Source organism: Pipra filicauda, unplaced genomic scaffold, assembly GCF_003945595.2.
Source record: "Pipra filicauda isolate LSUMZ 115617 unplaced genomic scaffold, ASM394559v2 scaffold155_size1731166_pilon, whole genome shotgun sequence".
Taxonomy (NCBI): domain Eukaryota; kingdom Metazoa; phylum Chordata; class Aves; order Passeriformes; family Pipridae; genus Pipra; species Pipra filicauda.
The window spans coordinates 1,607,433-1,625,000 of NW_024104051.1; the positions used below are offsets into that span (position 1 = coordinate 1,607,433).

General features: G+C 38.8%; 1 protein-coding gene across 4 annotated transcripts in view; it reads right to left on the reverse strand.

The window, feature by feature from the left end:
- The window catches only part of SALL3 (spalt like transcription factor 3), a 47,981-nt gene that overhangs the window by 14,311 nt on the left and 16,102 nt on the right, over window positions 1–17,568 (reverse strand). For 2 of the 4 annotated variants that reach the window (XM_027739837.2, XM_027739836.2), the window contains exons 2-4: window positions 15,982–17,568; window positions 15,425–15,765; window positions 10,591–14,434 (exon numbers count right to left, since the gene is read on the reverse strand). The exon at window positions 15,982–17,568 is cut by the window's right edge. In XM_027739837.2, the coding sequence (XP_027595638.1) occupies window positions 14,003–14,434; window positions 15,425–15,765; window positions 15,982–17,568 (2,360 nt within the window). In that variant the 3' untranslated portion in view covers window positions 10,591–14,002. Of the gene's footprint in view, window positions 1–8,320; window positions 9,812–10,590; window positions 14,435–15,424; window positions 15,766–15,981 lie in introns of those variants that run through there. The other 2 variants (XM_039379108.1, XM_039379107.1) reach the window with 2 other exon arrangements.

The following is a 17,568-nucleotide window of genomic DNA, read 5'->3' on the forward strand; positions in this document are numbered from 1 at the left end:
GAACTAGGCAGTTTTGAAGAAAAATGTGTGCAGAACAGAAACTGTACAGCTGTTAACAGGAAGGAAAAATCAATTTTACACCATATAAAGGGATACATTTACATCATTATGATTATGTTGGGAAAGGATTAGAATTTCACTTTCCTCAAAGCATTCTTGCAATGTGTCATACGATTCTTCCTTATCTGATGATCATGATGATGCATAAAGAATAGCACCTCTCAAGCATCACTTTATTCAGTAACAGATCACCTTGTGTCCCTGAGCTCCCTAACTGCCAGATCTCATGTCTTTGTTTTCCATAGGTAAATTTAATTAAACCAGCAGAAGTGGAGTTATAATGGTTCACAAACACTGGTAGTAACTAAAGGGGAGAAAAAGGTGGGGGAGGAGGGTAGAAAATGTGCACGTATTCAGGAGCTCAATAGCATTAGATAGGCAGATAGATCCGAAAATTGGCATAGCCAAGTGATACAGAAGAAAGCACAAGTCTGACAGCTGAATTCAGATGTTGGTGGCATAGGAAAACAGTAGTCATCATTGTAAAAAAACCAGGTATTTCAGAAATGGGGCAGTTAAACAATTATTTGCTCTTTTTTTAAATACAGTTTTAAACTGGATCATTCTGATTTGAGTACAAAATATCCTTGCACATATGCAAGAACAGGGTTGAGCAATGCCCATAAGTAAATTCATTCCATATGTCCAGACTAGAATATTTTCATTTCATCCAGTTTCAGCCCTTTTTATTTCCCAACTACTCCGTCCAGAAGGGAATAGCAGCAATGTGAATCATGCAAACTAATCCAGACCCAGGGAGACTCAGAGGTGGCAAGTGTGAGCCCCTCCCCACATCCTGCTCCCCCCTTCTCAGGTGTGTAAGTGACCACTATTTTAAATTGTATTTGGCACCATATAAAAGCAACTGTATCTACAGGCTCAGTTACAGTTCATTCTGCATGGGAAGAAGGTCTACATGAGAGGAAAACCTTGCTCTCCACCAACAGCATTTCCTGAGTAGTTTAAAATACTATCAGAAAGTCAGAAATCAGCTTGGAGGCAGTTAACTGCAATGAGCTGTGTATTGGAAAAAATGCCTCCACCTCCTGCCCAAGCATGTCAACTAATGAGGAATGATATTCTTTACCATTTGCTTTGCTACCTCAGATCTTCTTTACTACCATTTCCCCCAGGACAGATGTAAGCCTTCCTCATTTCCTTCTTACCCTACCTGTGCAGACACTGGGAGTTGCAGAAGCTCAAAACAGCGAGAAACAGGTTCTGGCTGTGTTTGTACCCTGGCTGAATGAATGGGGAGAGAGCATTTCCTAGAGCTGCTGATGGCCTAAGAAAGCTGTTGTGTTGTGCTCATGCAGAAGGTAACAAGACTCTGTTTCAACTACAGCTTTGTGGCAAATCTGCCTCCTCCTCAGCATCTTCCCCACCCCAACTCAGGAAAGCTAAGTTTTATTTGAATAAAAGCTTTTATTTAAACAAGCTTTTAAATAGAAAAATATCCTTAAGGAAGCTAGAGAGAACAAAATCAACTATGTTACACTCAATTCTCTGCCTACAGCAGCCTTGTAGGTGTATTCTTCATTCAAGCCAGTCGCTAACTGAGAAGCAGAAAGGTCTGCCAAATTTCCCCACAACCCTATGACATTTTTTCCATCACCCTGGAGGTGTGGCTGTCTGCTTCACAATCTTCCTTTCAGCCTTTTGCTCTCTCAAAGATACCAGCTGAACAGATGCGCAGTGACTCTGTTGGACTCCACTGGTCTGTCTATCCACAGTCTCTCCCTGAATCTGTTCAGTAGCATTTCAAGAATTTTCCTCAGCAAGTCCACCCAGCTTCTTCAAAGACAATAAAGCCAAATTACAACAAATCCATCAAATACACACTCTTCCACTGTTACAGCAACAATGGAGCCTCTAGAAGGGCTGAAAGGCCAATTTTATGAGATCAAAACACAGGCAATGTGTCCTGAAGTGCTGGTGATAGTCCTAGATAAGAGTTTTGTTCAGGTGAGATGCATTTTATATATCCAGAATGAGCCCATGTAATTTGTTATGGTACTACTGTAACTTGCAATAGGCCAACATTTATAGCAGTCAATGAAGCAATTATAGCTTTAAAGTTTGACACTGAGGCAAAAGCAGGGCTGATAATTAAAAATGAGTGATTTTCAGAGTGTGAAATACTGAAGAAAAGTAATAAATTGTAAGTAAGGTTTGTCCTAAGGCACATAAGAAAAATCAAGCAGTTAATTAAAAGCCTGCAGTCTGCACACAATGTATATGCACTATGTATTACTTCTGTCTTGTATTCTTTGAAGGCATTGTATAAAAGAGATTTTTTACTAAATGTGGAATAGCCCAGATAGCTCTCTATCACTTTATATCTCCCTCCCTCCCTTCCTTCCTCCCTCCCTCCCTTCCTTCCTTCCTTCCTCCCTTCCTTCCTTCCTTCTCCTGTGAATCCTTCTTGTCTTCTGCTTACTTACTTCTGTGCTGTGGTAAGGCTGCCTACTTTGCTTTATGTCACTTATCACCTCCAGCTTTTGCTGCAACTTAAAACAATCTTTTCTGATCATTTTGGTAGCAGTGCTTTAAAAATCTCCGAATCCTTCAGAAAGAAAAAGATACCCTCCCAGTTCCTACATATTAACCACAAAATAACTCATGAAGGACTACATAAGGTGGATACATCACTCCAAGAGAAATACAAACTTCAGAGTTGGGCACAAGCTAGTGGGAGTTTGGTCTCAGAACAGAGGATCAGCTATCAAGGCTGTGCCCTACGTATACATGTGCACAGAAAAAAAATGTAGACAAACTTACCCTGTTCAGCCAAAGGTAAGAATATAAAGGAGTACATTAACTGATGTATAAACAAATAAAACCAGCAATGTGATGGGTGTTGGTGATTTCTCTGAATGTTTTCACTTATGCTACAACTAGTTATGCAGTAATACATCCTGTGAACAGAACAGTACAATCTGCCAGAGTACAAAATAGCATGGAAAGAAGCCAGTTATAAGAATAATGATAGCAGAAGTCAAATACAAGCTGAGAAAAGCTTACCTCATGTTAATGAACTGGCATATAGATGAGTTAAAAACAAACCACAAAAAATCCATATCAAAATCCCTGGCAGAGCTTCAGCTCTACTGTAATGCCCTAATCATGAAAACTATAGCACATCAATTTTAAGTGCTCAGGAGAACAGCCAAATCTCTGTCTTGCAATGGAGAAACAAGGGCTTTTTTCTGTTTTCCGATATCCTGTTAAGATCTTGCTTTTGCTGGGTGTTTTTTTCAGCAATCAGGTATGGTATGGCTCAATGATCCCAACCCAGTGGGCAAGTTCTAACCTTTGTAGACCGTGAATGGCATCTCAACACAGATTCCAAAGCTGTGGCATGATTTCACAGCAGCTGAAATCTGCTTTCTGAAAACTTTTACCCAAAGTTTTCCTTTGACTCTGTGACTTACGACAACTAAAATAAGGTAATTCATTTGAAGCATTTGAGTGAAACTTTACATTTTAAGTCTCCAAAAAAATCAATGCTAAGAAATCTGTATCAATATCTCAAGCCTCTGAAGACTTAACCCCAGGAGCTGTCAAGAGGCTTGACTGGCAGGCACCTCCTCAGAAACTGTAGAACAATGCTTAATGCTCTGGCAGGCAAAATCCCATTGCTATCACAAAACCAGAAGCTTGAAAAGCAGATGACTGAGAGGTATTGGCATAACAATCTTTCAATTCCATATTATTTTAGTGTAGTGTTGCTAGGTTCTGGGATTTGTTTTTATTTGAATAGTCATTGTAACAACTTGAAGTAGACTTTAAATCTTGAAGGATTTTTCTCTAAAAAATGAGCAACGTCTCTGTATTTTACACGACAGTTTCCTCAAAAGGAGATTGCACTTGAAGTGGAAACAGAGAAGAGTTGTCTCACTGGACTACAGGCACAGCCAAATGATTTCTAGGCATTTTTTGCAGTGCATTATTCTCTCAAAAGAATATATATGGTGGAGAACATGGTAGAAGAACATGGTAGAATGCTTAGCCCATTTAAAATGCAGCTAACTGACCTTCTTAGAATAAATATTTAAACGTTTTAACAATGGTAATGAGAAATATAAACCAAATGTTGAATTGGTTGTAATTCCCAAGTCAAATCTGCCAAATTGTATGCATTTCAGGTTTTGAGAGTGTTTTCTCTAAGTCACAGTTCTGAATCCAACACCCTGTATTCAGGGTAGTGAATTGGTAAATTAAACTGTCTATTGACAATTTTTTAGGCAAAAATGGAAGATAAATTGATTTTCTTGGATGCTGGTATTCTGTAAGACTGAACATCCCCAGAGATTTCAAATGGAGCCTGTTGTCTTACTAATTTGCACACCATGCTATTTTTTTTTCCTTGATTGAAACCTTAGTAAGGAACTGCTCAAACCTTGGGAGTTGCTAGGCATAACTGAAGGCCAGCATGTGCCAAATATGCCACAGCACGGAGTCTTTAGTTGTTATCCAGCATACTGTGTGTAAGCAATTGGCAAGCCTCTTCTCCCCCTACCTCCCAGGACTTTTGTTATTGAATTGCTACATAGTGTATCTTAGCCTAATTGAACTCATTACTTAAGGGACTACTCTGTCTACACAAGTATTCAGGAAATATTATTCCTGAATAACCATGTGTATATTCTTATGCTGGAACAAGAGTGGGCTAGCTAATAAACCCAGATAAAATAATGAATAAACATGTGCTAAAAGATGTTCTGGCAGCTTCACAGAATCTGGAAAACCCTCTCAGAAAACCTACAAGGAACAATTCTCTTTTCACACATGAAAGTTGGTAGAAGAAGCCCAGATTTCCAGAAGCATGAGACATGAACCACAAAACCACGTAAGATGGGTCAAATTCCTAATGGAAAGAGAGAAAGATGCTGAAAGGAGCGGTCTCACAGAGTCAATTCCTGTTACTTTAGACATACAGCTACGTAAAGGCAGGATAGAAGATGCCTCCACCTAAAAGTATACTTTACTCCTCTCCAAAGAAATGTTTGCCCTCGTAGGCTTTAACAGTCTCCTTGAACTGACCATGGCCAGGGCAGGAGGCGAGGAATTGCCCCATCAGCCAGCAACATCTTCATGGGCAGTTTTGACATGGGCTGAGGGACACACTCCCATTCAATATCCAAGCAGGATTGTGGGACCAAAGGCCAATCCTACTATTCCCTTTGGATTTAAATGTCCTTTTCCAAGAGAATGAAAGCATTTGAAATTGTATGGAAGCAGCTTCTGCTGGGCCAGGTGGCCTCCAGATTGGGAATGGGTCTGTTACATCCAGAAATATAGATATATCTTGATTATCTTACGTTTGTTCCAGTATGTACTGTGACTTGTAACGGAAAAACTTATGGTTAACAAAAAAGACAAGTGCCTTGCTCTGATGAAAAAGGGATGATACAGTCACTATAGCTATTTGATTTTGCTCATACCAGTATAAATTAGGAGTGATCTGCAGAAATTAGAATATCTCTGCTCAGTAAAAGAGATTAATCCTTTCACGGACACAATTATCAGGATGTGCTAAGGGTCATTTTCATTCCTGTTTTGGACACCTATGGTAAGCTTTAGAAATAATAAAATATTCCAATTTTTTTTAAGACCATGGAATAGGGGTAAACTAGAAATGTGCTTGGGATATTCACACACACTAAAATTGACTAGATGATATTTCTGGTTTCAGGAGCTCCTCCACCTTAACAACTGAACTTGAATAAGCATTTCCTGAGCTGATGAGAAAGTCTAACAAGAAGCTGAACCCAGGGACACGCTGCTCAGCTTTCCCCAGATTCTCTTGACTTCAGATAAATGAATCCTTGAAAAAAAATAAGGCCCATTAGGGAGCTACTAACAATTAGGTATTGTTAGTTGTCTAGAAGTATGTTTCTGTTTCCTTACTACGTATATTTTTAAAATCTAGTATCTTAAATTCTTGTATTTTCTGTTGTGTTTAATTCTGGTACTGTGCCTCTGTTTGTCCTTAACATCACTATTGTCATGATATCTATATTGGTTGCTTTTCATGTGGTAAAAGACCCTGTTATTTTTCTCCCATTTAGCACTAGAGATATAAAGGCAGAAAGAAAAAGCTACTTATTGTACTCATTTGAGCTTTACTTCCATCTCGGCATTGTATGTGAATTGTTCCACTGAAATAACAGCAAAATTTGATAACTCATTACAATTTACTTGTTGCATAGAAAACATTAGCCACTAAGTAAATGTTACTATGATGCAGGTTTTTGGGAAAAGTAATATGCTGCTATTTTTAAAAAGTATGGAAAACCATGATCAGCCTAAAAACATCTCCAGATATAAAGGAACTAAGAGTGGAACTGGTTATATGTATAACAAATCCAAAAGCTGAGGTTAATAAACCTGAATGCTCAATATGTGAGTGTGCAGTAATCCCTGATGGACAAACATTTTAAAATTCTTCCAAGTTTCAGAGTGCTGAATTTTGCTTCATTGTGCAGTATCTTCTACTCATAGAAATGAGAGAAATTAATTGAAATTAGGTGGAGATATAAGTAGTGACAATACAACCTGGCCCCAAAAGTATAAAAGAAATTAATCTCAACGTAATACAAAGGCCGATGTGTGAATTGGGCAAATCTAACACTACCTTAAAAGAAAACATGTGAAGAACATGGCCATGTACAGGAAGACAATGAAACCAAAGAAATGAGCATAGCAGAACTACTTTGCAGAAAAGAAAGAGAAGATATATTATCACAGGGGAAACAATGGCAAACTGCTTCCTGAAGATAGTAGGGTTTGGGGAAGAGGTAAGATGTAGGCTGCAGAGACTACCAGGCTCATTTAATCCACCTTCTGTGAGGCTGGAATTGCAGCTATTGCAATCAGATGCTTGATAACATACTAAAAAAAAAATTTCTTTCAATGAGTAATACTGGTTGGCATGTGTCATTAGTTTATCTAGGGTAAATTGTGGAGCACTGGGCTGCCCAGTGTAAGGGAAAGTACCACAGACTGGACCAGATTGCTGCCAAATATTGGCATAGGTGTCACATTCAATGACACAAGAAACGCGAGAAACTGTTTCAAGATTTAACTGAATATTCTTTTAAGAACATTTCCAAAATGCACAGGAAAATCAATTCTGCTACCCATTAGATGCATTAGCTAATGTCTTAGTATAAAACCCATTGGTTTCAGTAAGCCTGTTTGGAATGGGATAATGGCAGATAAAAACCCAGGTGAAGGACTAAATGTTAACTGTGAAGTGATCTAGAAGGCTATGTTGGGAAAAGTCATTTAATAGAAAATGGGCAGAAGAAAAGGCAAGTCCCAGTCAAAAGACCGCAAAACTCTTACCTGAAAAGGTATATTCCCCTGTTTAAGGTATCTGTTCATAACTGTTCTTACAAGGGTTGTTTAAAAAGCAGAAGCCCAACCGAAACCTCCTATATCATGCCTATTATTGAGAGTATAAAGTGATAAAAACCTCCTGATGACCACATCCTTTTACGTGCACATTTGCCGCACACAACAGGTAACTGCATATGGCTTTCAGCATAGGTGTTCACTTACACCCTCCACCACCAGCCTATCTTAAATACAATACTTATGTTAGTATATCTATAGGTCCCATACGAACTGTGCACTGTAGCAGAAAAAGTGCCAAGTGTTGGACAAAACTGGCTGAGCCACGAGTGAAATTAACACACGAGAGAGGCTGGTAACCAGAACGAGGTGGTGGAGAGATGTCAGTAACGTGCAGAGAGAAAAGAGACATTCTCTAGACTAGATTCACCCACCATTACTCACACCTTTACTCCGTGATGTGCCTGAGTGAAATCAGCCAGACTACCATCACTGAAGACAACTTTTACAAAACTAAACCAAAAACTTTCTGTATAATCAAATAAAACAGTCAAGAGTGTCAATAGAATTAATTGAGCTAATATATTTAGCACATGAACAGTTGATAAAGAGGCTGTTCAACACAGTACTGTAAATCAGATATCTGTACAAAATATTAACTATAGTTTGCCAATCTGGGAAACAAATTACTTTCTGTTCAGCATCCCAATGATAGTAAGCACTACCTTTGAAATTAAACAATTTTTAAGTTAAATCTGAAATGCGCAACACTTGGAGCAAAATATGCCACGCATGGTTTGAAAGAAATTCTAAGCAGCTAAAGAAATTTAAAACATACACTTTTATAGGTATATAGATATATTATATATTGGTCTATAATAACATATACACACACATGTATTTTAACGTTTAGCTTTAATAGCAAAAAGTACAGTAGAATTCCACTGATAGCAAGATTTGAATCTAGATTATCCACAGAAAATTGGTGCGCTTTTTCTGAAAATCAATACAAGCTCAAAACAAAATGTGATACCAAATAATTCTCTGCCATGGCCTAAAACTGATAATCAGTTTGAATACTTAAATAACTGAATTAAACTCTATAGTAATCAAATAGATAGTTGATAATGAAATATCTCCCTTGCAAAATGTTACTGAGTAAAATTTTGTATGAATCCCAACTAGATGAGTGTACAACATTTAGGGTAAGGCCTTTCAGTTCTGACTGATCTCATATATACTACTGGAGTACAAATAATAAATAATAGCACATATACTGTAAACTCTCTAAAATCAGTGATAATACCAAGCATTTTCCTTCTTTGAAAAATTGTACAAACATAAAACCATTCCTCACAACACCCTCGTGAGGTAGGTACAAAAGTGTTACCCCATCTTACTTATAGGGCAACTCATCCCGATACTACAAGGTGCTAGCTGAAGCTGCAAGGGGAGTTCAGTCCCTGATTCCCAGAGGCCCCAGAAGTATCTCATTCTCAAGCAAAATCTGAGTCTATTTAGTGACTTGCCCACATCTTCAAACTATGCCAGTGGCATAGCCAAACGCTGTTGGCTTTTGTATTTGCCACTTTGTCAATTGAGATTGAGACATTCTCCCTTTGAAAAAATAAAATACTATACACTGGTGTTGCAACATGCACAAACATGTATTTTTCTTTTCATAAATCTGCTGATACCTTTAATATCTGCAAAGGGAAGGGATTTCCCTGTGAGTGCCAACCTTGTGTAGCAGAGCCATAGCAAGAGTCTCCCATTCTTCTTTTATACACAAAAATTACAGCTTCTTTTACTCATTTATGTGAATACACTGATAACTCATATGATGACATCAAATTGTATATTAAGGGACACAGCTATATTTGTTTTTAGATTCAGCTTTCAGGATCTCCTTTAAAACTGGGATAATCCTGTGGAATGTACTAAAATATATATTTTATGTATATTTTGCCTCTTTTTAAAAATAAAGTCCAGAATGTTTTTGCTTAGACATACTTTAAAATAGACTGTATAGCTAGCCATTGTTTTGACAATAAGTGAAGTAAAGCAAGACATCTGAACCTGGAAGCAGTCCCTTTTGCACCAGAATAAACCTAGAGTATCTCCACTGAAGCCCATGGAGCTTCAGTGGTGTAAAAGCAGGCACAGTGAAGTTAGGATCAGTACTTCCATCCTCTTGTCCATCTGCAGCTGCCCTAGACCAGCAACACTAACAAACTTCATGCCTTCATCTGGAGGATGGAGTGTGAATGGCATGTTTATTAGCAAATCCTGTGAGCTATGCACATACCTGATCACATCACTGAAGACTTCATCAGTCATTATGCTAGTGTTACACAAAGACGTAAAAAACAGGCAGCTCTTTTGACCTCTGCAGAATTAGAGAAAAAGGAAAAAATAAAACACAGTATCTTCCAAACGACAGAGTACATGCAGAGAAGTAAATTAAAGACAACACAAATACAGTACAAATGCAGCTTTCGAAAAACAAAGTATTTGCCAAGAGAGAAAGGACCAAACGGGTAAAGGGACAGAAAATATACTGAGGACTAATATATACAAAACGGAAAAAAAATGGATACAAATTTAGTTATGTCAATCATTTGTCATAAATGCTCTCTTTTTAATAACTCATGGGAAAAATTTAATTGAAGAGTTTGAAAGCCTTGCTGGAATTTTCATGTAGTAAAATAACCCTCCCCTCAAAAAATCATAACCAGCAATTTTTCTAAACATACAGAATTCCTACATGGTTCTATTTTTAAACATCTGTAATTCAACAGACTTTGACCATTTTTATCTGTGTAGCACATTTTATTACTTCATGTGTTCCTATAATAAAAAAAAATAACCCATACATATTTAAAAATAATACCATTCTGCTTTCATCCTTTTTTTTGGGGGGGGGGGGAGGAGGGGAAAGCAGGTAATTTTCCTCTCGTGTTTCGAACAGAACCGTAACTATCAGTGCTCCTTTGCTTTCCTCCTCTTTTGCATATCATGTTTTCTCTCAGCAAGGCTCAGGGACGTAGATGCAGGAAGAAAAGCACAAACCTATCACTGCTGTTGAGTCACCTGAGGGAACTCATACCTTCTTTGGGTTCATCTTATAAAACACAGTATCTTCATAACAAGGCCACTGAAAGATGATTAATACAGATTTTTCTCTTTTATTTATCTTTTGTCCGTTTTAAATGCAACAGGCATCCAACATCGGAATATAACAGCTTGAAGGTTACTTGAACATACAACTTTTTTTTGCAGGAGATACTTAATCACATGCCTAACCTTAAGAATGTAAATACTTTCATTTAAATCAACGTGAAAAAATAATTTGGTTAAAGTTAGACATGCTTTGAGAAATTAGGGTCTTGAAAAAAAAGATGAAACAAAATCATAGGTTTAAATGTACAGGTTATGTCATTTGGAATGAACGGATGCGAGTTGTCAATTTTTTTCCTTTTCGTTTTATTTTAGAATTTGAACTGCTCCTGATAAATTTGTTCCCAGATTTTATTGTGCAGTATATTGTGGATATTAGGCAGATGTTTAAACAACCTGAAAAGGAGGCTTTTTCAGTAAAGAATATATGATAAGTGTTCAGAAAGCAGTTAATTTGAAAGAGTAGTCCTTCCAAAGTCTGTTTTCCCCACTCCAAAATATTTTTTTTTTGTTTTGGTGGTTTTGGTTTTTTTTTGTTCTACTGTCTTGCGATAAATGCTCTAACGATTTATTTTCATGGGAAAAGAGGTTTTAATAATTCTATCCCTCTGCACTGTTAATATAAATTAGAAAAACATTTGAATATAAGGTGTCGACCTTATTCTGAGTTTCAGATGCGATGATTAGAAGTCATTGACACCAATCTACCACAAGTGACCTTAGTCTCATATCTTGCTCTGTTATTAGAATAATCAAGGAACGCAATTCAGAAATAATATTACATCCTGCATTTTATTCAATTCCATATGACAAAAATAGTAACCTAGACTAAGACATCCATTTCAATCAGTAGATGTGTCAAGCCAACAAGATTTAATAATAAAAAATATTGGATCTAGGTAACAATTCCCAGCTGTTTCAGGGAGGCTCCTAGCCCTACATGGTATCACAGTATAAAAATAGTGTCTCTCTTCACCATGCAGAGAGGAATGGCCTAACCCTGAATACAAAATGGGGTCAGTCTTACTGTACCATCATCAACCATCTTATTTACAACACTTTACAGATTTTTTCTTTTTTTTCCTTTTTTGTTTTTTCTTCTCTTTTTTTTTTTTTCTTTCCTTTTTTTTTTTTAAGTTATACACATCCTTTAGGGAACAGAGATAACACTAGATGGTACCAAATACTAACAAAAAAAAAAAGTCACACCAAAAATTACACAGATAAATAAAAACATTCAATTGCTGAAATCCAGCAACATTAAGCCACCTCAGTTTGTTGGTTTTTTTGTTTGTTTTTTTTTTATGCTTGGAAACACCTCTAACCACCCACACACTCTGGCAAAAAATGATGTTATATTGTAGAGGTGTTACAGACACAAAATTTTTCTTATGTAGAGAGATACATATATCTATATATCTCTACCTCATCATTGTAGAAAATGGAGCTGTAGAGTTCATTGTTCATTTCCAATAGAAACAAACAGCTAAGTCTTTGAACCTCTTTTCACTCCATTATGTGATGGCAGAAATAGTCCATCCTCTTACAGTAATGGTTTCTGTTGTATAAGAAAGATTGTCCTATTTTTCAGTATCAACTGAGAAGACCTCACTGTCTGATTCGTTCTTCAGGGGCATAAAACTCCTTGCGCTGTTACCCAGCTACCCATAATGTCCCTCAAGCAATTCTGCTGGACGGAAGTTCATAGTGTCAGCTCCACCATGCTTGTAATGCACAAAAATGAGGTAGTACACAAAACATTTACTGTTCAAGTTTTGATTAAGCCCCAGTCTCCTCAGCATCCCCAGCCTAACTTATGAGTGGAACCATTCCCTTTGTTTACTTGGTGTCATTTCAACAATGCAATCAACATAAAATTATATTTGATTAATCAGAGTACATTGTGCTTTGGAGAAACCTGAAAAGATAATCAGACAGAGTTGGAAATAAATACAGAACATCCGTATGTTACTACTGCTCATGCTGCCTGAAAGTTCTTATTTTGTTCTAATGTTATTAGGCAGTTGGTATCTTTCTCATGGTTATGTGTGAAAGAGACAGAAAAGATTACAGTAAAATTAAACCTACACAATGTTCTCCTTCCTCTATCCTAGACTTGTATTAATATCACACTCCTAAGATAACTGTATCAGAATTCTGTCGGAGGCGGTCACGCTTTTAAGTGGGCTTCGTAGAAAAGTTAAAAGAATCATTTCCTTTTAAGAAATGGCAGGCCCCATATTTCCTAAGGATCTGACAGTTCTCTGCAACTTTTCTGCTTAATTAATAGAGATCTCTCATTGTTTGACCTTACAAAACAAGAAACTGCAACAGGGTCCTCCTCCCTATTCCTTACGTCAAAGTATTATTTATAAAATAGTTTACATTTTTGTTCAGTTTCAAATTATAGACAAACCTCCCTAGTACAAAATACTAAAAGTGCAATAGTATAAATTAAGAGTTTGCAACCACATTATACAAACATTACCTTTTTATTGTACAGCTTTTATAACACGAAGTATTTACTCACAACTGTTTATAATGTTGTGAATAATTTATGGTGCTAAGGTTTGTCTGTAACTTGTTTTCCAATCATTGAGCTAAAATCCACACTACAATTTTTTTCATTTAATAGAACAACTGTCCACATAGCAGCTACAAATATTTAAATAAAAAAAGGTTTGTTACTGACAGGTACTTGCACATGAAAAGCATGCTATCTTTCCCAATAAAACTTCACAATTTTGCCTGCATTGAAATAAACCACTTATTCATAGTAAACAGAACTTGCTTAAAAAAAAAAAAAAAATCACATAGCCAGATGTATTTTGCAGTACAAAAGCTTCATTTAAGTTTGGGGCTAGTATATTGTCTGTTACCCGCATAATCTTAACATTATAAATACTACAGACAAGGATACTGTAATAATACACAGCATTGGGGTACTAAATCACTTATTTAAGATTAAGATTCCTAAAAACATAGTCCAAGTTTCTAACTAATTTGAACAAAACCAGCAAATAAGTGTGACAGAATGCTGTAATGAAGCCCCCCTTTCTCAGGTAATAGTAAGTTTTGTAAGAAGCGAAGTGGATATAGACTAGCCTCTTTCTGTTTCTAATGAAGTTATCCTGTGACTGGTTTGTTTGTTTTCTGTTAAATTAAAAGGTTTCAAAGTTCTCAGTAACAGTCAAACTCACTGTTGAAAGAAGTACCATGCAGATCTTGCAAGACAACTTTTCAGCAGCCATAGAGTTATGTATTTCTGCTATGGGTAAAACTTTAAAGGGAACCTATGCATTTAGGTCAGGAAACTAATGCTTAACTTCAAAAGCTGTACATGGAACAGGACAAGTGTTGTGTAGAGTAGTGGTCCAACAGTTACTCAGAATGAATGCTTTTAATTTATGCCAATCTCTTTATTATCCTCAATAAATCTGGTGAATGGACGACTGGCTCCCGTTTCAGAACTTGCTTTGTCCAGACTGACAATGGGAGGGCTGCTGCCCGTGCGAGATTTGTCCATGCCACCGGTAAGGTTACTTAGAGGTGGGATGGCGCCTCCGCCTAGACTTACTGGGAGCTGAGGAATGCCTCCGTTCTGTATGACAGAAATCTCATTGTTCTTCATAGCAAGTCCGTTAGTGATAGCTGCAGCATATTGGTTCCAAAAATTGGGGTCAACATTCATGGCCCGAGCTGCCAAATCCTTCTGGAACATCTCGGAGAACTTGAGTGCATCGCCACCAAGCAAAGCCATGGGGTTTTCCACAGAGAGGCGGCGGCCGCGGCGTGCGGGGGCGTTATTCCACATGTGAGTCCCCATGTGCACCTGCAGAGTAAACAGGGACAAGAAGCACCCTCAAGTTAGCACATTCTGGAGAGGTGTCTGGCCTGAAATGCTGTTACTTACAGTTGCACTTGCTTTTTAAAAGAAATGCCTTTTAATTCGCATTGAAAACAAATCAATTCCAGTTAAGACACAATTCTAAAGTCCAGTCAGCCCACACAAAGAAAACCCAGTTCCGTAGTAGTTTTTCAATGTGCATTTGCTTCTTCTCAGTGAAAACAAACACCGTGCTGCAAGACTAAAGAGTACATAGTCTCTTAGGTTAGACAATTTCACATGCAAGCTGGAAGTCCTCACATGCTGAAGATTACCCAAGGGCGTTATTTGTACTAGGTGTTTTTTCCTGCCCTTCCCCTTTTTTCATCTTGTTCTACTTTAATAGTATTTTATCTCATGTCAGAGGCACAAATTACTTTGCTAAATTTAATATTTTTAAAAAGGACATTTAAAAACATATTCCCCAGGCTGTGTCCTGATGCTTAACCAGCCTGCAGGAATAAGAGCCATCAGTCCCATAGTAAGTTGCTGTCAATCTGTGAGAAACCACTTTCCAGTCTGCAATGGCTGCAAAGCAGAATAGGAAATAGAAACTGGGGAGGCACCCAAGGAGCTGAGCAAGCTCTCCGTTTCTGGTTTATAGAGACGTTGTTTTGCATTGATGGTCCGTAAGAACTGCCAGAATGTGTCCATCAGCTGAATGGGTGTGCCATTACATCTGTCAGGAGAACTACAACATGCCTGCATGTACACCTGGAACCAGTTTTAAAGTTCGCATCACTGCACAGCTGCTTTCCAGTCCCTATCTTCAACACAGTGGAAGCATAATGACCACCACTGTACAGCAAGCATTTCCTTGAAGTTTCCTTCTCACTTGTCTTTGGGACAAACACTAAGCATTAAGACCTGCTGAGTTCAAGCGCAGCGCCTTAAACCCCCCTCCCCAAGCTTTTACAGTTTCATGTGGCCTCTTACCTTAAGATTCCCCTTTGTGGTAAAAGCTCTACCACAGATTGTGCAACCAAACGGTTTTTCACCGGTATGGGTGCGCTCGTGTATCTGCAGTGCACTTGCTGAGGAGAAGGTCTTCCCGCACGACTGACAGTTGTGCTGCTTGGGAGTCCGGCGAGGGGGGGGCGCCAGCATAGGGGTGATCCCCGGACTCATCACTGTCTGTGGTGCAGCAGGAACCTGGATTCCAGCTGGAAGCGAGGGAACCTCACCCAAAGAGATCGGCTTGCTGTGACCATTCACTTCCATTTTGATCATGGTAGGTGCTGTACTGGTGACCAGGCTAGGAGTACTTTGGCTGGGACCTAGAGTAAAGTTGGGTTCAAATAACTGAGAAGGCAGCTCTTTTAATTTGTGCGTCAGTAAGTGCTGTTTTAAATTACCCATAGTGGAACACCCACGACTGCAGACTGTACAAACAAATGGACGTTCTTTAGTATGGCTGCGGTAGTGAATTTCCAATGCACTCTTAGAAGCAAAAGGCTTGCCACAGATATTACAAACAGTACGTTTAAACTTACCACGTTCTCTGTTCAGGAACAGCAGACTAAAAGGAGCCTCCTCTTTGATGACCGGTCTTCCTGGGTTGGTGGATGTCAGATCTAATGCGCCTCCATTTTCAGTTGTGGGCAGTGGACTGTCTGGTTTTTCTGTCTTTAGTTGTATTTCTTGTGGCTCTTCCTGGTTACTGAGACCAGGGGACTTTGATCTGAAACTTTCACTGTTGCTATTTACAGGAGACAAAGCCTGCATGGAGGAAGAAGATTCTGACATTGCAGGGCTGCCTGCACTCTGGCTTTCGAGATCACCAACGGCAGATGAGGAGTCATTGCTCAAATGGTCACTTTCCCCTGATCCATTTTCTATGGATTTTAAACTGGTCAGCTGCTGACAGTTCATGACAGAATCAATCATTTTCATTTGATTCTCCAAAGCAGCAATACTAGAGATCACAGAAGGTGGTGAAGAAGGGCATGACCCAGAGAAAGAGATAAGGGGCTTGGATGAGTCACTTGCTGTGTCCTTTAGTTCTGGGTCCTCTTCCATAGAATTTTCATCAATGTCATCATCGAAGTTGCTCAGTGTGTCAACATTCTTTTCATCGTAGGAAAGCTCTGAGTCCATGGCGTCCTGGAAGCCCTCTGGTAGTGGTGTGTTTGGAATTTGCCCACCCATATGCATACGAATGTGCTGCTGAAGAACAACCGCATTTGTAAATTTCTTCTGACAAATGGGACACGAGTGCTGTACTCTAAGTGGTGGCTTCGCTCGATGAACTCCAAAATGTGTTTTTAGATTGCCTTTTGTAGTAAAGGCACGTCCACAAATTTTGCATTTAAATGGTCTTTCTCCTGTATGTGTTCTGTAATGCATCTTGAGAGCACTCTGACAACTAAGCACACGGTGACAAATGACGCATTGATTTGGATCTGTCATCTTCTTATCAATGTTCTCCACTAGCTGTTGTAGTTTTGAGGTTTCTGACGTTTGCATAGAGTCTAGCAGACCACCAAATGGAAACTTTGCCTTAAACTGGTCAGACACTACTGGAAGCACAGGGTTTGGGAGGCTTGTTGCAACGCTGCTGTCTGTAACAGCAGTAGGAATTGAAGACGTGGAAGCTGCAGAAACTTGCCCACCTGCAGAAAGGTCCCCGAGCCGTGTGCTCGTGGGAGGCAGAGTGACAGGTTCTGTCTTGGTCAGAGATGAGCCACTCTGAACAGGCTGTGGGGATTCAGCAGATGCTGGAACCCCTGACTCAGAAGTGTTGAGGCTGGGGGATAGAGAAGTGCATTCGCTGGAAGCAGGAGAAGGCCTCTGGGGTGACCTGCTCATAGGAGTGATACTCGGAGAATCTCCGTAACTGTTCACACCCGGTATAGTGGGGGGCAGCTGGAGCCCAATGGAAGTTGGGACTGTTGGTAAAACAGGTTTGCTGTCTAACCATGTTGTGACCGGCTTTTCGGGGGGCAGAGACATCCCATATGGGATTCCAGAGCAGGTGGGCACATTATCGAGGTATTCTGGAACAGGATAAGGGTTCATCTGAATATGAGGGTATTTCTCTTTATGTCTCTGAAAATGAACTTTCAGGTTGCCCTTCGTGG